The 20,956-nt window shown below is 33.8% G+C and overlaps 1 protein-coding gene across 1 annotated transcript; it reads left to right on the top strand.

Moving 5' to 3' along the window:
* The first annotated feature begins 11,075 nt into the window (after positions 1–11,075).
* LOC129503150 (olfactory receptor 4A15-like) lies at positions 11,076–12,038 on the top strand. Its single transcript, XM_055315126.1, has one exon. It carries the CDS (start codon positions 11,085–11,087, stop codon positions 12,036–12,038), a length of 954 nt encoding a protein of 317 aa, XP_055171101.1. The 5' UTR covers positions 11,076–11,084.
* Positions 12,039–20,956: the final 8,918 nt, after the last annotated feature.

The following is a 20,956-nucleotide window of genomic DNA, read 5'->3' as shown; positions in this document are numbered from 1 at the left end:
AACTATAAAAATAAAAAACAGTAATATATCTATATATATCCTGAGCTCATTCTTTGAAAAGATCAACAAAATTGATAAGCCTCTAGCCAGACTCATTAAACAGAAGATTCAAATATAATCAGAAATGAAAGACCAAAAAAAAAAAAAAGAAATGAAAAAAGAAATGAAAGAGCATAAATAGCAACCAACATGATAGAAAAACACAGGATTATAAGAGAATATTATGAAAAATTATATGCCAACAAATTGGACAATCTAGAAGAAATAGTTACATTCCTAGAAACAAATAACCTTCCATAATTGAATCAGGAAGAAACAGAAAATTTGAACAGGCAAATTACCAGCCGTGAAATTCAATCTGTAATCAAAAAAATCCCAACAAATTCCAGAACCAGATGATTTAATAGGTGAGTTCTACCAAACATTTATTATTATTTTTTTACCAAATATTAAAAGAAGAATTAATACCTATTCTTCTCAAATTATTCCAAATGATAGAAGAAGAAGGAAAACTTCTAAATTCATTCTCTGAGGCTAGCATTACCCCCATACTAAAACCAGATAAAGACACCACACACAAAAAAGAGAACTACAGGCAAACTTGGCTGATGAACATAGATGCCAAAATTCTTAACAAAATATTAGCAAACTGAATCAAACAATACATTAAAAAAATAATTCACCATGATCATTTGGGATTTATTTCTGCGTTACAAGAGTGGTTCAATATTTACAAATCAATTAATGTGATATGTTACATCAACAGAAGAAAAGATAACCATATAATGATTTCAGTAGAAGCGGAAAGAACATTTGACAAAGTATAATATCCATCTATGGTAAAAGCCCTCAAGAAGGAGGTTTAGAGGGAACATACCTTTAACATAGTGAAGGCCATATATAGAAAACCCATAGTTAACATCATACTCAAACTGAGAGCTTTTTCCCTAAAATCAGAAACAAAATAAGGATGTCCACATTCACCACTTTTATTCAACATATACTGGAAATCTTAGCCACAGCAACTGGACAAGGAAAAGAAATAAAAGGCATATAATTTGGAAAGGAAGAAGTAAAACTTTCATTATTAGTAGATGACATGGTATTATATATAGGAAATTCTCAGGAATTTCCACCAAAAGCTTCTAGAACTGAAAAATGAATTCAGTAAGGTCACAGGATACAAAATCATTTTACATAAATATGTTGTATTTTATATACTAATAATGAAATAGCAGAGAGAGAAATTAAGAAAACAATTACATATACAATTACACCAATAATAATAAAGTACATAGGAAAAAACTTAACCAAAAAGATGAAAGACCTGTATTCTGAAAACTATAAAACATTGATAAAAGAAATTCAAGATGACACAAAGAAATGGAAAGACATTCTATGCTTATGCATTCTGAGAACAAATATTGTTAAAATGTCAATACTACCCAAAACAATCTACAGATTTAATGCAATCCCTATCAAAATACCAACATTTTTTTCATAGCAATGGAGCAAAGAATCCCAAATTTGTAGAGAACCACAAAAGACCTCAAATAGCCAAAGCAATTTTGAAAAACAAAAACAAAACTGGAGGTATCATGATCCTTGAATTTAAGATATACTACAAAGCTGTTGCAATGGAAACAGTATAGTATTGGGACAAAAATAGACATACACATCAGTAGAATAGAGAGCCTGGAAATAAACCCATGATTATGTGGTCAATTAATCTTTGACAAAGAAGGGAAGAATATACAATAAGAAAAAGTCTCTTCAACAAATTGTATTGGGAAAACTAGATAGCTACATGCAAAAGTATGACACTGGACCACTTTTTTACACCATACACAAAATAAACTCATCAAAGTAGATTAAAGACCTAGATGTGAGTACTGAAAAGACAAATACCATATGATTTCATTCATATGTGGAATTTATGGAGAAATCAACAAAAGGAGACAAACAAAAAGACAGACTCTCAGAAGTAGAGACCAAACTGATAGTTACCAGCACGGATGTGCATGTGTGGATGAGTGAAGTAGGTGAAGGGGATTAAGAATACACTTACCATAGTGAGCTGAGTAATGTATAGAATTGTTGAATCACTATATTGTACACCAGAAACCTGTAGAATATGGTATATGAATTTTATTGGAATTTTTAAAAAGCTCTTGGTATTTTGTGTTGAAATTTCATTGATGTCACTGACAACTGAATCTTCATGTTCTGAATATAACAACTCTGCACTCATTTAGGTTTTAACGCTCTTAAAATTTGGAAAAATTTTATAAAATTTTAATATCTCTTTTGATAAATTTATTTATGTTTTTATTGCTTTTTCCCACATACCTACTGAAAATAGATTTTATAAATATTTGTAATTTTTATAATATAAGCCAAATTATATCTCACTGCAAGTCAACAATTTACATTCATTTTGTTAGCAGCACTGTATTTTACCATTGGCGAAGTGCCTCTTCATGTACTTTAATTTATTTGGCATATTCACAATGTCTTATTGACTTAAAAGCAATTTTTCATAATGCAAAACTTAAAAGTTTTTCCTAGTGTTTTGGTAGTGTGAGTGGTTGTACTTTTTCTTTCAGTGTCGTCAATCGCTTTCATCAGAATTGCTGCATTTTTATTTCAAGCTCATATAACAATCCATAAATATTTTCTTCTAGTTTATTTATATTTACAGCTTTGAGTATAAATAAGCTTGCATGTGTGGGAGTTTTAGAGAAAAAAAGAAAATGCATGTGTGTGTGTGTATGCTCATATATCTTAAGAATTTAAATCTACTTTTCAAATGGATTTTTGTTGCCTTAAATCCAGCATTTTCAATATGTTAAAAAAGTCCAATGTATTTCCCTAATCTGATATGTCATGCTTATTATATATCCAAATATCTATGTATCTCCTTTGGTTGGCTGGTTATTTGTAAGCCAATATCTTTTATTTTAGGTCATGTGAGTAGATTTTGATGTCTGATAAGAAGCCTATCACCCAATACTCTTATTAAAAACAACATTTTCTGTTTTGAACAATTATTACCCACATAAGTATTAGATCAAGTTCAGAGGTCTTAGAAAGAAACCTATTCAGGTTTTGTTTGACAATATATTCAATGTCTAACTAATTTGGAAAAGCTCTACTATCTTCTTTTTTTTGAAAGATTTTATTTATTTATTCATGAGACACACAGAGAGAGGCAGAGACACAGGCAGAGGGAGAAGCAGGCTCCATGCAGGGAGCCTGAGTGGGACTTGACATGGGACTTGATCCTGGGTCTCCAGGACCACACTCTAAGTGGAAGGCAGGCACTAAACCGTTGAGCCATCCAGGGATCCCCAAGCCCTGCTATCTTGATCACATTGAATCATTCTATCTGGGAACATGAAAAAAAATCTCTGTTTTTATTTAGGTCTTAAGTTATCTATATTTTTCTCATATGGATCTTCCTTTTTTTTTCTAGTTGATTTCCATATATTTTGTGATTTGGGTTACATTAATGAGAGATACCCTTTCTACATTATATTTTCTAAATAATTATGACTACTATTTACTAAAAGTATTTATCAGTTTAATCTTGAATTCAGCCACTTTACTGATTTATCTCATTTAAAATGATAGATTTCAGTTAGTTCTGGATTTGCTACATACATAATGCTAATATTTTAATGATTTTTCTTTCTAATACTTTGCATCATATTATATTATTGTAATAACATAGGAAAAATGGGATAACTGAATAAAGGAAATCTTGACTCATTCTTAGGTTCAATAGGAATGCTTGTGGTATTTCTAGTTAAAAATTTCTTCATTAGAGGCATCTGGGTGGCTCAGATGGTTTAGCATCTGCCTTCAGTTTGAGTCATGATCTCAGGATCCTGGAATTGAGCCCCATTTTAGGGCTCCCTGCTCCCCACTCAGTGGAGTCTTCTCTTTTTCTGCCTCTCCTCCTGCTTATGCTCTTTGTCTATCTCTCAAATAAATAAATAAAATATTAAAACAACATAAAAATATCTTCATTAAAGAGAGGTGGTGACTCCATGCCCTCTTCATTTCTCTCTTTCTCTCTTTTTTTTTTCTTTTAGGAGCCAGATATTGAAGAATAGAACATTCAAAAGGAACCACTTATCCTAAGGAAGTTGGAGACTTCACCATGCACGGTCAGGGGAAGGAACAGGCTCAGGAAAGACCCCAAAACCCTTAAGTTTGCACCTTAGGCTGCTTCTTAGCACAGAGATAATCTACAACAGTAAGAAAAAAAAAAAACATAATAACAAAACCAAACCAAACCAAAAAGAAACCCCCCAACAGCAAACCTGGGAAAGGGAGGAGAATCTGATCTCCAGAATTACTACATTATTAGATTCAAATGTCTAATTTTCAGCATAAAATCTGGAAACATAGAAAAAAACCAGGAAAGTACGGCTCATTCAAAGGAAAAAAATAAACCAATAGAAATTGTCCCTAAAATCTCTGATGACTGGACGGGACTTGAACACATTGTCTTAGAGATGCTCAAAGAAGTAAAGGACATATGACAAAGCCAAGAAAAGGAAGATAAAGGAAAGGTCAAGGTCACGAATAAAATGGAAATATCAATAAAGAGATAGAAAACTTCCATATCAATAAACCTCAATAAGGAAATAATATGTTTTTCAGATGATGTACACAGAAATTCAGATTAAAAGACCTGACATTGTTATGTAAAAGATATCTGAATATCAAGTGTCAAATAGTTCTGGATTTAGTTTTTTTTTCTTATATTACTTTGCAATAGTCTCTTTCAAATCAGATGTCCTGATCACCTGTTTCTGTATTTCTTTTTTTTTTTTTCTGTCTGTATTTCTTTTTAAGATAGATTCTCCTCTTTTGGGCAAAACTTCTGGGTTTGATTTTTGTATGTGGGTGTTATCTCCTCCGAATTAAATGAAAGCTTTTAGTGTCTTGATTACCAATAATATTGTGCCATTGTGCATGTCTTTTATATGCAGAGACTTAGGCTTTTTACTTCACTACAGTGCCCTCTCCAACTTGAGAATTTCAGATATATGCTGATTAATTGAAAATAAATAATTCTGTTTCAAGCAACATTATATCTTTGCTATTAATAAATGACGTGCTCCCTGCTGTTAGATTGCTGTTTTTTTCCATTTAATTCTCTTGAAGTGATTGGCCAGGAGAAGCCTCTGAAAACGTGGATCATGTGGAAGGCTTCCATTCTCGAGAGTATGAATCCTCAGTGAGTTTAATTTTGAACAAACAGCCTTGGAGACACACTATTTTAACAACTCAGTGAAGTAATTTGTTCATTCTTGATTTAGTGCTCCATCATATATTTCCTTACCTGGGAGATTTCTCCTTGGGGATTAATGTTGTTGTCAATATATTAAAAAGAAAGCCATTACATTATTGGTCATGGATCAGATTAAAACAGTCGTGTAAATGCTTTCAGAAATATCCCAAACAATCCAAAATATCCATTTCTTTGATTATCCAGATCTCTGCATTATGAACTAAAAATGCTATTAAAGGTTTATTCAATTAATTTGGTTAGTTAAATATAATAATGAAATTTTACATTTGATTTTTGGTACATAATGTCAATGATGGCTTTCAGATTCAATGATTCATCAGTCATATCAGCTGTATATTCTTGAAGTGAGCTCTGGATAATTCCATAATCCAAACTGTTAAATGTTTATGAAAGTTGAAGATGGTCATGCTTTGTGCAGGCAAAAGGGGAAAAATTGTTATGTGACAAAGCATTTCTGGCTGCAGTAACAAAGTGTGTCCTGATATATTTTCTGCAGTCACACTGGGGTTGATGCTGAGTTATCTTCATCCAATTAAGCCGTCATCTTCCAGAACCAGAGATAGAATTGCAGAAGTGTGGATTTGGAACAAATGACCAAAGAGGAAACAGAAAACCCAGGTAACATACTCAGAAAAACTCTTCATATGTTCTCATTCATTTGGGGAATATAAATAATAGTGAAAGGGAATATAAGGGAAGGGAGAAGAAATGTGTGGGAAATATCAGAAAGGGAGACAGAACATAAAGACTCCTAACTCTGGGAAACAAACTAGGGGTGGTGGAAGGGGAGGAGGGCGGGGGGTGGGGGTGAATGGGTGATGGGCACTGAGGGGGGCACTTGACGGGATGAGCACTGGGTGTTATTCTGTATATTGGCAAATTGAACACCAATAAAAAATAAATTTATTATTAAAAAAAAAACCTCTTCACTGTCATAGGAATAGGACAAAATAAACATAATAATCCGTCTTTCTTAAGGAACAGGTTTACCATTTGATCTAAAATATCTTATGCCAGATGGTACAGAAATAAGATAGTAAGTACATGCATTTTCTCTATTGTATAAAATATTATTAGAATAATTACAGTAGCAGTAATTTCTCCAATACTATTTTAGATTTACTTAATTATATACTGAGAAAAAGAAAACACAGCATAACATTACAGTACAACCTGATATATATATGGTCTTCAAAATAACTTTTTAAGATTGCTTTATATAATTTAAAGAATCCAACAATTATTTATTTTATATCAATATATTGGAAATAATAGTAAGGATTACTATAGCTCTTTATAAATTGTTACCTTATACTAGTATCTTTAAATGTTCTGACTCTGTGTAGACATTTTATTTTGTTGTTACTTTCATTAACGTAATGTATACATAGTACTTTATTGCGTATTCATTACCACTATCCATCTCCAGAGCTTTTATCATCATCCCAAACTGAAACTTTGCATCCATTAAACAATAACTCCTCATTTCCTTGGCCCCTTGTAAACACTGTTATACTTTCTGTCTCTGTGAATATGACTATTTACTTATGACTATATTTACCTTATAAAAGGGAGACTATAAGATATTTTCCCTTTTATGTCTGGCTAATTCACCTAGCATAGTGTCTTCAGGCTTTATACATGTTGTAGCATGTATCAGAATTTCTTTCCTTTCTGGGGATCCCTGGGTGGCTCAGCGGTCCTTTCTAAGGCTAAATAATATTCCATTGTTTCTACGTTTTGGTTATTGTGAATAATGCTCCTATGAATGCTGGTGTAGAAATGACAGTTTGAATCTTTGCTTCCTATTGTGTGTATTTACCTCTCAAAACAGTTTGATATTTAAATTAATAAGTCTTTATTACAAAGGAAAACCCAAAACGAATGTGGAAAGTTGAGGTGAGAGAAATTTAGCTACTTGTTAGATTCATTGACCTGTATTTATACTTTATTAGAAAGTGAATTTTAGTGTCTGTGGAAATGGAAATCATGAATTTTATTAGATATGAGGTCTATAAAATGCCAGTATCTATTTCTGCCTATGGGTTAATTATATGGATATTTTCTCATTTTTAGGGTCTTAAAAATATTGTGATTAACATGGACACATTGTGTTATGCGTCCAGTTGACTTCTTATTTATAAAATGAGAACGCCGTTGATTAAATTTAGATTTAATGATACATTGCAAAGAGGAGAATGAGATATAGAGGAACACAGACAGAGCACTTGTACACAGTGATGCAAATGGTAAAGAAAGGGGAGTTCTGTAATTGTATATGATAATGACCCAGTCAATCCATCCATCCCTGAGAGAATGCTCCTTTGCATTATGAGAGAAGACAGTGGACTTTGGGAAAGCTCATGTAAAACTAATTATAGAGATGTGGCACTAAAGTGACATGGGAAAACAAATAATGGTAAATAACATCTTGAATTTATTTAGCACTTATTACTTGTTAGTTTTTGGAGAGTTTTATTTGCATTATCATATTTAATCTTTAAAACTACTCTATGTGCTAGATGCCATTATGTTTCATTATGCAGATGATGTGAGTAATTTGCCCAAGGTCACACAGTTGGTAAGTATAGATTCTGAGTCTTAGATGCCAAACCAGAATGGAGAACCTGAGTTCTGATAAAGTACACTGTGGACATCCAGGGACACCCCTGAAAAATTATGAAACAAAACAAAACAAAACTCACAAAGACTATATATGGGACAGCTAATCAACTCTCTCTGATTGTTGTTATTCTGTGTTCGTTCCCAAAGTCTCTTTAACCACATTCACGTTTTAGAGGTAGCATTTTTCCTTTACTATGAAGTAACTGACTTAGGAAAATGTGATAATTCTTTAAAATGTATCTTTTTAGATTAAAAAAATTTAAAAAAGGTTTTATGTGTTTATTTGAGAGAGAGAAAGAGAGCAAGTGCAGGTGCCTGTAAGCACCTCTGCAGGAGAGAGGAGGCACAGGGGTGGGGGTAAGCAAGATGGAGGGGGAGAAGGAGAAGAAGAGGTAGAAGGAGAGGGGGAAGCAATCTGCTCATTTAGCAGGAAGTCAGGCAGAAGGCTTGATTCTAGGACCCTGGGATGGTAAGCTGAGCCAGAGGTGGATGTTTCACTGACTGAGCCATCCAGGTGCCCATATATGTATCTTTGTTTATAATTGGATGATCAGATTAGGTGTTTATTAAGACCTCAAAATTTTTGCTGCATCATTTTTATGGTCACTACTCGATCATTAAAAGAAATGCTTGCTTATGTGGGGAACAGATTTTACTATAGACTGCTAAATAGAAACATATTCAGATATGTATTGTGATCATATTTTTCAAAAAGATCTGGACTAGATTCAAAATTTCAGAGTCCATAATTTCCAGTATTTTGCTGATTTGAAAGTCTTTCCCAGTATCTTACACTTTGCATACCATAGACATGGGCTATTTTTCTGCTTTATGTTGAGTTTCACATAGTGTAGGTCTTAATTTATGTTAGTTCTCATTGTGGGATAGTTATAGATTTAACTTTTTGGAGCATTACTCAATGATTTATTTGTTCTTATTGATTGTGTTAAGAAATTTGAAGTATCTCATGAATGTTGGAAGCAGATATATTTATTTTTAATAAAATACTGCATTGGTAAAGTATAGAATTTTGTATCATTTTGAGTCAAATCACTAGTTTTCAATAGCCTAAAATAATAATTATGTTCATAAGCACATTTTAATAGTCAAATATTTATCAAACCTTAAAATGCATAAGGTACATATATCGATCCTGGTGATATGTGTACCTTTATTAAAAAGATGTGTTTACTCTCTGGGCAGATCTAATAGATGATGGGAAAACACAGCTAGGGAAAACACAGCTATTAACAAATGAGTGCTACAGGACAAGGGGTTGGATTCTCCTAATGGAAGTTACCTCTTGAATGCTCAAACAATCCCTATGAATTGTGAGTATTTGCCATTATAAATGCAGACACAGCTTTATAACTGTGAGTGAAGATATTTATGTATGCAATGAACTGCTGGAAGCTCCGAAGATGGAACTCCTTTAAGTAGCTAGTCTCTCCTGATATCTTAAAGTTCAGAATTTGGTTTTCTGGAAGTATAAAACTTCTGAAGGGGGAGTCCTGTATTGAGGCTGGATCACCCTGCAGTCTAACTCCGGATTCAAAGTTCAGGAAATCTGAAACTCCTCTACTTCCAATTTAGTTCCCCCAAACCAAACTTGATCAATTTCAAAGCTTATGTCACTCAGTTCATTTATGGTTTTCACTGGTTCCTATCTGCCTTTTCTGTTTTCTCTCTTCTATGTTTATATTCTCCCTCTGATTTTGAGTACAAATTAGCATGTCTAGAAGCATAAAGAATAAATGATCTCATTTCCTTCACAAATGATAGTCTACAAATATAGATGTTATAATGGAGCACATTTAAAATAATTCTGCCAAAACAAAATTGCACCCATTACATGTACAGTTGGCATTGAATGGTATCTGGTAGTCTTCAGGGATAATTTATTTTCCTTAGGTAAGAAGGAATGTCTTGTATTCCACATAGACTCAGATAATCAAGAACTTAACAGTATGAACAAAATATCTGGTCTAGTCGATTCATCACTTTAATAATCAAATAACCTTTAACACATGCTAATTCACCCTGAGTATTGTAAAGCTGGTCTACCACCAAGTATTAGCATATTCTTTAAGATACAGTTTTTAATGACCAGAATTCAGAAACTCAAACATCTGAGAAGATTATAACCTTTCCAATTAAGAACATGCATTTTCCCAAGATGATTGAGCAAAATCAATTGATGTTTTGAGATTTTTAGTATAGAATTCTTGCTATGATATCATGATTCTGCCTAAAATCTTTATGATTGCATTCTAAATTGAGCTATGGTTAGCAATAATCAATTCTAAACAGTTTTGGAAAGTAGGGAAAATGTCTATGTAGTACCTATTTACTTAGATTTGTACTATTCATTTTTCTACCCAATAATCTAGCTTGTAATAAATTTCAGTTCAGTTTGTATGCTTATGTGTGTGTATTTTCAAACAAAATGTTGCTTACGTTGTACTTTCTTGAGTGGGAAGAATTTAATATACCGATCTCAATTGGTTTCTTACATGCTTAAAATTCAGCTGAATTAAATAAAGTTAATAAGCCTTTAAGGGGCATTCATGGTATGTCTGGTTCTCTCACTTCTGCAGGTGACTTATTTTTCAATATTTGGAGCTCATAGTGAAGCAACTCAGAAAGACAGTTATCTAAATTCAAATTATCACTTTATGCTCCATGAACTAGGTATTATTATGTAAATAAGGTTATTAGAGATGAGATTATTTCCATGGTGGATCTCAGAAGGCCAAGAAAGCATTCAAGATAAAAATAAATGACATATAACATGCAGACTGCAGTAATTGTGAACAGAATTCTGGAGAAAGACCTTCTTTGTTGTTTGGTAGGTCATGTCACAGATATGCCCACTTGCATGTACCTCCCACATAGAAAATTGGTTTCCTCATTGTAGTTGATGCAAGAAATTTGTGGAAATGAAAGCAAAAACTGTGAGTGGTGATTCTAAACTCTCATATTCTAGAAAGTCACCCTGTGTGAGGCTCTGTGGGGCAAACATTGTTGAGTCAGGTAGCCATTTTTGACATAAAGCTTGTGATCCTCTCAAATTCATTATGGCTCTTTTGTTTGCAGCTTCTGACACCAGAGTTCAATGCCTTCCAAAGAACATATGGGAAATAGAAACAATGTGACAGAGTTTGTCCTCCTGGGGCTCACACAGGACCTGGAGGGGCAAAAATTTCTGTTTATCCCATTCTTACTCATCTACATTGTGACAATAGTGGGTAATTTGCTTATCATGGTGACCATTATGACCAGCCAGTCTCTGGGTTCTCCCATGTACTTCTTTCTGGCTTATTTGTCATTTATAGATGCTACTTATTCTACTGTCATTGCTCCCAAGATGATTGCAGACTTGCTCTATGAGAAGAAGACTATTTCCTTCCAGGCTTGTATGACTCAAGTCTTTCTAGATCACTTATTTGCTGGTGCTGAAGTCATTCTTCTGGTGGTGATGGCCTATGACCGATATGTGGCCATCTGTAAACCACTTCATTATCTAATCATCATGAATCGGAGGACATGTGTTCTTATGCTGCTAGGGGCCTGGACTGGAGGCTTCCTGCACTCATTGGTTCAATTTCTTTTTATTTATCAACTCCCTTTCTGTGGCCCCAATGTCATTGACAACTTCGTGTGTGATATGTATCCCTTATTGAAACTTGCTTGCACCAATACCTACCTCATTGGAATTTCTATGATAGCTAATGGAGGAGCCATTTGCACTGCCATTTTCTTCATTCTTCTAGTTTCCTATGGGATCATATTATACTCCCTTAAGACTCATAGTTTAGATGGGAAACTCAAAGCCTTCTACACCTGTGCATCCCATATAACGGTGGTTATTTTATTCTTTGTTCCCTGTATCTTCCTGTATGCAAGACCTAATACTACCTTTCCCATCGATAAATTCATGACTGTGTTTTTAACATTCATAACTCCCATGCTGAACCCCTTAATCTATACTCTGAGGAATGCAGAAATAAAAAATGCCATGTGGAAACTTTGGAGTAAAAATGTGACCTTAGTTGGTAGAGAGTTGTATTGCTCATGCAAAATATGATATTACTCTTTTACAGAATCAGGACTATTTTCACTATCAGTGATTGTATCTCAAAAATTATCTCCTTGGGTTAGTTAAACCTATTTATTCTGAAACAGCTATATAAATCAATCTTTATTGAATTGGAGTATGTTATAACCCTTACAAAGCAAGAGAATTGTGTGAGTTTAATCCCTGACATATGTAATCATGTTGTGTTAAGATTCTTCAATGGGCATCAATTTTTGGTTTTATTTCAAGTTTTTGTTTGTGGGGTATGGTACCTCCATGGAACATAAAAATATAGAACTTATTCTCTTTTAGTCCAAGAGAGTGAAATTTTAAAATTAAAAATTCACATTGTTAAAAAAAGCTTTAACTAACAATAAAAATAAATATCTTGGTCAAATTAATTAATTTGAAATTTCACTGTACATATTCGTAGTTGAGGATAGATCTATGAGAAGTTAACTTTATTAGCTTTATACTGTGATGGTAGCATATGTTGATTTGTATATTCGAGTTAAGTTTTAGACAGAAAAATTAAATTATTCAACCCATTGTGTACATCTATATCAAATGGCCTCTTCTGGTAATTGAAATACATATTTAAGTCACTCATGTCAGAGTGGAACCCATGGTCTGCCTACATTAAATTAATTCTATTCTCTGGGTATACTTTTTTAAAAATTGCAATAAATGTTAAACCTTTTGGGAATGTGCTTTGTTTTACATATGAATGTCTTTCTCATTCTCTGTAAACTGTGTTCTTGACTTAAGTGAGAACTCAAAGGTACCATTTCTGTTTACAATTGCTCTACAGAAGTTTTGGAGGTTGATTACTATATTATGAAGATCGTTTTTCAAGGCCCTGGCATTACAAATTACCTTGTTGAGAGGTCAACCCATAACATGGATTGGACATGAAATTGGTATTTTTTGCCCTCATTCTTCTTTCAATTTATAATTGGATCCAGTTAGTGTACTTAGCAATATTAATGCTTCCATTTATTTAACATGTATTGAATAAATGCCAGACATGAATTTTCATTTATTCTTCAATGAAGAAATAAAATGTAACCTAGGTATTTTAATCAGAAAGGAATCCAATATAGTGGATTAAATGCTTCAAGATTACCAGTAGTAAAGGAACTGACACCTGGATACTCGTGTGAACTCTGTTGGGATCAAGGATTCACCACCTAAGCTGTGATGCAGAGATGAGGAAGCCTGATTCAGGATGAAAGATCTGTGCATATACTTCTTAAGTTCTTTCCTTGTCCTGATTATATATATATATAATATATATATATATATATAATATATATATATATTTAAGTTTTAAAGTTTTGCTTCTTACATTTACATCTTTGACCCATATAGGATATACATTTTCAGATATGGTGTGAGGTAGAAATATAGTTTCCTTTTTATTCTAAGAATAAATTTTCCCCGCACATTTATTGAATAACCCTTGAATTTCCCACAATGCTGCAACACCTCCACCTTCATACATAAAAAATCCATATATCTATTCTTCTATTTCTTAGCTTTATATATTGTTCAATTAGTTGATCCGTGAACAGTAATACAGTACCTAGATTACTGCAATTTTTCAGATACTATTGTAACAAAAAAGTCACCCCAAAATGTAGTGGCTGAAAATACCAACAATCACTTTATTGCTTCAGATGGTTTCAGTGAGTCATGAATTTGGGAGCAGTTCAGAGAGGTACTTCTGTTCAGGGTCTCTCCTGAGATTGCAGGCAGAAATTGGCTGAGCCTGAGGTCATCTGAGAAGTTTCTACACTCACATGTCTTGTACCTAGGCCTGCAAGTCTTGAACAGTGGGGACTAGAACAACTGGTATTCCTTGAGATCGTAATATGAGGCCCTAATATGATAGGAGATCGTATGATAGGATGTGTCCTTGTAAAGAGAGGAAGGAACATTAGAGTTCACTCCCTCAAATGTGTGCACAGAAGAGAAGCCATATGAGGACAGTGGGAGAAGGTGGACCATCTACAAGCCCAGAAAAGAGACCTCACTAGAAACCAACCCTGTTGCGACGTAGATCTTGGACTTCCAGCCTCCAAGACTTGGGAAAATCAATGTCTGTTTAAGCCTCCCAATCTGTAGTATTTTGTTATGACAGTAGAAACAGATTCATGATGATGATGATGATAAATAATCTAGATTTGGTGAATAAAGCCTTGAATTGAATTACCATAATTCAATTCAGGAAGATTGTAGCTTCTCATCCAATCACCAGATATGAATAATTTCTAAAACTAGCACTTTTTAAATGAGTGAATCATCACAAATCCTTGAATAAATACTCTATGATGCCACCAAAAATAAGGGGTGTGTATCTTTCTCTAAGGCATCTGAGACCATTTGCCAGGGTAACTGTGCTCTGGAAAAAGAAAAATACACAAATATTTCTGGAGATACTGGAAATATGTTGCAAACCAATGCTCATTCCTGGGTAACAGAATGCCACTGTGGTCTAGTGGTCAGAAAGCAGATGGAAAGTGAAAGAATATTGGCTCAAAGCTATCATAGTGGGCCAGTTCTGCATCCATTATTAGACTATAGACTACATGTATTCTCTATAAGTACATTTCCATTTTGGATCATTAATCACTGGAGTATAGTTTTATGGAATGAAGGACTGAGTAGAACTATTTAGAACTGATTTTCTTCTTCAAAATAGTAAGCAAAAAGCAGTAAGCATATCCTTGGACTACCAAAGAGATTCAATGGACATAGGGAGTGAGACTTAACTACATTCCCATTTAATTTACTTGTTTGGCTTGGGAATAAAATGGAAAGACATTCTAAATCTGTGTGGAAAATGGAAGCTTAAATAAATTAGGCAAGCCAAAAATGTCTTTTGTTTGAATTACTCTCAACAAATGAGAATATCAGCTATCCCATGTAGGTAAAAGATAAGTAGGTTGAGCTATAAGAAGTCTAAATTTTTATCCTTAATTTGTCACTATCTGAATGTGTAATTTGGGAATATTTCTTTCCATCCCTGGATCTCAGTTTCTTCACATGGAAAATAAAAAGTATGGATTAGGTACTTTTCAATAATTAATTCAATCCCCAATGCCTAAGATTACTGACTGACCAAATTCTAGCCCCTCTGTGCTTGAATTTTCAGAAAACTCTCAGAATATAATATGAAATCCAAGATTAGTGTTCTTCTTATAGTTACACACAGAAAACACTTTCTAGGGACTTTTGATTGTGGAGAGCTCTAAAATTAGGCAGAGAACATTGTGGAACTGAAATAGTAGAAACTCGTTTTGATTCTACCACTTACTAGTTACACCATCCTGGAAAAGTAAAAGAAATCATTCTAAGCCTCAGTTTTTCTATCTATGAGTTGGGAATAATGTATTCATTCTTTAGAGTTATTCTGAGATTGAATATGAGAGATTATAAACAACGTACTTGATACCTTCTTTAGATAGTGAATGTAGAGCAAATTAGAAATGGAAAGGGACAGTAATATGTTATTAACTGACTTGACAAAGTAAATAGGTAACAGTAATTCCAAATTCTCCTAAGAGAATTCTTAAAGGAAGAAGTTGATATATTTCAAATTCCCAAGTGTTTTTTTGAATCTATTTGTTAATGTCTCCACAACTTAGAATGAAAATCAGTCTTCTTAAAGCCTTTGTTGAAAGATGGTTGTTAATGAAGGATCATACTACCTATCTTAGTAAGTTTTCACATAGGAGGTAATGTGGGGCTAACGTAAAAATCAGGACTTGAGGCCAGATGAACTTGAATTATATCTTTAGGTCTGTTCCTCATTAACTATATATCTTAGGGTACGAGGTTTTCCTTTTCCATGTCTCAATTTTCCTTTCTGTAAAAGGAGGAGCATTTCCACCACATATAACTCTTTCTAAAAAAATATTAAATGAGATAATTTACATTTTTTCCATAATGCCTAGCACATATGAAAGCACATATGAAGTCAATACCAATTTTTGATTATTACTTATAATAATAATGGCCAACCTTCACACAAAACTTTATAATTACCAAATAATTCACATGCCTTAAGAGAAAAGTAAGCTTAATTTCCTTAGTCCTTAATCATCTCAGAACTTTAATATTTCTGAGACCACAAAAATAAAAATAGAGATGAGAAAAAGCTATTGGGACATTCAAAATAGTAATAAAATTTCTTTTAAAAGTGTCTTCTCTAAAATTAGAATGACACATAATCATGATTAAAAAATATAAAATACAAATAGGTAAAAAAAGAAAAAAATCTTAGTTTCAGCATTACAATAAACCTATAAAGTAAGACTGTTTTTGCTCTATTTACTTTCTGCATTTTTTCATGAATAATTTTAAATAATTGTACCTATACCTTTATAGGTATAGGTACAATTTATACCTATACTCTTTCTAATAAGAGTATAACATTTAACAATATGGTAACTGAGCGTATTTCTTTGAGTTGAAAGATTTTGGAGAAATGTTTCTTTAATTCCTGAAGGCAAAACTGGGTACCTTATTTAAATGCACTGAAATGACTTTTAGCTTTTATTCATTGATTGTGTAGTAGACCTTTCCTGTTTTGATTCCTATGTAGTTTGGTTCTTAATGAGGGAGAGCACTGCTGGGAGAGGCACTTTTGGTTGTTATATATGTGTTATTTATTGCATGAGAGAGGCTAGTGAAAACCTCATGGTTACTGGTTGAAGATGTGGCTTCTGCTATCACATTTGAAAGCAATCAAAGCAAAAGATTTCTCTCTCCAAGAGTTGAGATGATTTTATTTGATAAAATATAGTAAATAACTGGAACCTCATTGTTTCCAAAATTTTAATCTCTACACAAGAAATAATACTCCTTTGCTTCATGAAGTGATAGAAAATAAACAGTTCTTTCAAGATTAGATATTTAGAATTCTATTCCCTACTTTAAGTATTCACTTAATCTTTAGTGCAAAATCTTGAAGTGCCTAACTCTGTGTACTAGTCACAATGACACGATCCAATGCTCCATCTTCCTGGGTATTCACATTTGGTTATATGGCCTGTTTACATTGAAATGCAGTTCTCTGACCCTTTGAACGTTTTCTCTCTTTTTCATTAGAATGTTGGTTGTCCATATCATAGATGAGGAGGTCTTTCAGAGCAGGCTCATATCTTTGTATCTCTCCTTGTAGACCCCCTTCAAGCCACATATTAGGGGCTTAACGTGAATCAATGAAAATTTGGGTAGTAATTTTTAGATGCTAATGTTTAGGTGCTAATGTTTAGATGATTTAATTGCAAGAGTAAGCCAGGCACCCAAACATCCATGTTTGTGAGAGATAAAACATTGGAGTTTTAAAAGATTGGATTCTATCTTTGGCCCACACAGATTTACACAGAAAAAAAAATTCCTTCCTTAATTTAACTCAGCTATGGTGATAATATCTGTTATAGATCTTTATTTTTTCAGCTTAGGGGCTGTAAAAAGGAGGCTGGTTCGAGTCTTACAATATAGCCATCCTAGTTTCCATATTATCACTTGCAGTATTGATAAGCATAGGTAAGTCTCTTCACATTTCCTGGCCCTCTTGGTACTTATTCTTTTACTGGATTATTCTCACCAGTCCTTTTTCAGAAGGGACTGAAGCAGTACTTTCTGGGATTCTAAGGGGAGAAATATTATTTGCTCTTTGATTATATACCATTATAGGTTAAAAGATAACTCTAGAAAAACAAAATCTGGAGGCATGAAAAGGGGATGAGGAGCAGGGGACAAGTAGAGATCTTTTTTTTGGGGGGGGGAGGGAGAGTGCTGAGATAAAAGGTAGGAAAGAATGAGTTCAAAGGGGAGAGTATCTGTGAATGACAACACTTGCAAGAAATCTATTTCTTTTTGTTGGAATTTGACATTCACTTTCAAACTGTAATTGTGTAACAAACACTGCCTTTAACGCCAAGACTAATAAATCTAATGCATAAGGAGTGTGTGTGTTTGTGTGTGTGTGTGTGTGTGAAATAGCTTATAAGCAGTCACTTTGGTAAAGAAGAGAGAAAGATTCATGCTATGTAGTTAAAAACTATGCAAATAATAGACAAATATTCACATTCTTTTTTTAAATAATTCATTGCTTTGGAAGGTATAGATACAACCTCATAGAAAGAACACTATATTAATAGTCATAGTCAAATGTCACCTTTTGTATCTACTTGGTGTCAGTGACTGACCTAGTAGTGCCTCTGCTCTCACAGATATCCTTTAAGCTGTGTATCTTCATTTAATAGTAAACAGTGAAGAGTTCTAGAGGTTAAATGAATTTTATACAATTATCTTTGCTCTTTATTTCAGTGTAAAGCCAGAGTCCCAGCCTACTGACTTACATTGAACAGCTTCCTTACCCTTTCTAATTTTTCATTATTTCATTTGTTAAATAAAGATGATAGCAGCATCTGACCTCACTGTTGATATAAAGATTAAATATGTCTGGCACTTGAAACACACAAGCAAATGTTAGCTGTGTTAGTGGTGATGTCTAGACATGACATTGTCTCAGTATTTGACAACACTATCTTTAGATGATGTCCAAAACACTTTGGAGTAATTTTTATTTACTCTTTTCTCTCTTTAAATCTATCTTAAATTCCTCATCAAATTCTATTGTATCTACCTTTATCCCTTTATAATACATCCACCTCTACTACTACCATCCCAGTCCAAATCACCATCACAATTTGGTTGGATTATTTCAATAACCTTCTAACTAGTCTTCTTCTATACTTGCTCATTTTTTTTAAAGGTTTTATTTATTTGCTCATGAGAGACACAGAGAGAGAAGCAGAGACATAGCCAGGGGGAGAAGCAGGCTCCGCGCAGGGAGCCTGGTGTGGGACTCAATCCCAGGACCCCAGAATCGACCTGAGCCAAAGGCAGACGCTCAACCACTGGGCCACCCAGGTGCCCCTAAAAGGAATACATAGGGTAAGAGAGGGAAAACTGAATGGGAAGTCATCAGAGAGGGAGAAATATCATGAGAGACTCTTAAGTATAGAAAACAGTGGGTTGTTGGAGGAGAGGTGGGGGGGGGGAATGGGGTAATTGGGTGATGGGCATTAAGAAGGGCTTGTAATGTGATGAGCACTGGGTGTTATACACAACTGATAAATTATTAAACATTACATCTGAAATTACTTATATGTTGGCTAACTGAATTTAAATAAAAAATGAAATAAAGTTCATTTTTGACAAAAATATTGTGTAAAACAGAAATGTAACATAAAGATTACTAGACATCTTCAGTGGAAGGTTATGTGTTATCTATGGCACTCTCTGGGATTATATGATTCTATGGGATTTATGTCTTTTATGGCCTTGAGCTATTTTACAACTCTTTAAATGTATAAAACTGATAATAGCACTACAACTCTGGTCCATAAAAATGCAAATGTTGTTTGGTGGAAGGTTGATTAATTTCCCTGACCATTACAGATAAAGTCAGTTTTGCATTTAATTTGTAAATCAATTATACATCCCTGATTGAATAATGTAAGGGTGGTATTTTGGATTTCCCTTTAGGCTGATTATAATCCTACCAGTTTCCTCATTAATTACAGAAGCTTTATAAATAAAATAAATTTATATAAAGGGTAAGCTATTTCCTCATTTATTTTTATTTTTATTTTTTGAAAAAGAAAGAACATAAATTTTCTGCATCCACTGGAGTCCTGAAACAACATTCTTAAAATGAGAGCTTTTTTTTTTAAGATTTTATTTATTTATTCATGAGAGACACACAGAGAGAGGCAGAGACATAGGTAGAGGGAGAAGCAGACTCCCTGTGAGGAGCCTGATGCCAGACTGGATCCTAGGACCCTGGGATCACGACCTGAGCTACCCAGGTACCCCTAAAATGAGAGATTAAAAAGAGTTTAATTATGTTTACTTACCAATTTATAGGTTGGGTTAAGGGAACCCAATAAGGGATGATAATGCCATTACCACAGTTGGACCTGAGAGAGCAAGGGGAAAGATTGATCACAGGAACCCAGAAGATCCAACTCCAAGAGCTCCGCTAGTTAGTCACCCAGTGATTGACAAACCACAAGAGGGAACCAGGATGATAACTATCCTGAGATCCATTTCTTCTCACCTGCCTTCTTACATTCAGCTGGTACCACCTATTGGCCAGAAGGCAAGAAATCTGGCTGAAGTGGACAAGGGAAAACAGCGCCCAGGGTGGACACCTTGAGTGTAGATCTAAAGGGGTAGAAGGAATATGTCTAGTCATGTTCCATTTTTTCCCCTTAGTAAGAGAGTAAACACTTTAATTTTTGGAATTAGCTGGAAAAAAGAAAACACAGGAGAAGTAAGGAGTCTTCCAACTTATTTATTCATTTAATACTTACTGAACACCATTATGAGTCAGACACTGAACCAAGTGCTGGGGATAAAGTGGAGAACAAGACAGAGACAGGTTTGACTCTGGCTACTTATTTAAAGGACTTTTAAATGGAAAAGAGCATGAACTAGACTTAATCTGTGTATCAACCATGTGTGAAACTAAACCAACAGTTGTACAAATAGTTTTTTTTAAAATGAAGAGTTTTAAACATTTCTTACTGGCTGAGAAGCAATCAGATTTATTATACGTTGAGCTCCCTGTGTCTGGATGTCCTCTAGCAAAGGGTCCGTAACCATTTGTTGAATGAGATTTTTTTTGCATCCTTGTAAGAAATGAATTAGCTTAAAAAATTCACTCTTTTTATAAAATAGAAAAAGCATGTTTCTTCCCTTTGGCACCCCATGAAAAAAATAGCTTATACTATTAAAAAGCTTTGGGCTTATCTAAAAACCCAAAATATAAAGTTCTTATCACCTTGCTCTTGAAAATTGTCTTTACAGGTTAATTCCCCATTCTTGTATTCATCATCAGCATT

Source organism: Nyctereutes procyonoides, unplaced genomic scaffold (genome assembly GCF_905146905.1).
Source record: "Nyctereutes procyonoides isolate TBG_1078 unplaced genomic scaffold, NYPRO_anot_genome, whole genome shotgun sequence".
Classification (NCBI taxonomy): Eukaryota; Metazoa; Chordata; class Mammalia; order Carnivora; family Canidae; genus Nyctereutes; species Nyctereutes procyonoides.
The sequence above is the reverse complement of the archived record's forward strand: the minus strand, read 5'-3'. Positions and strand labels throughout refer to the sequence as shown.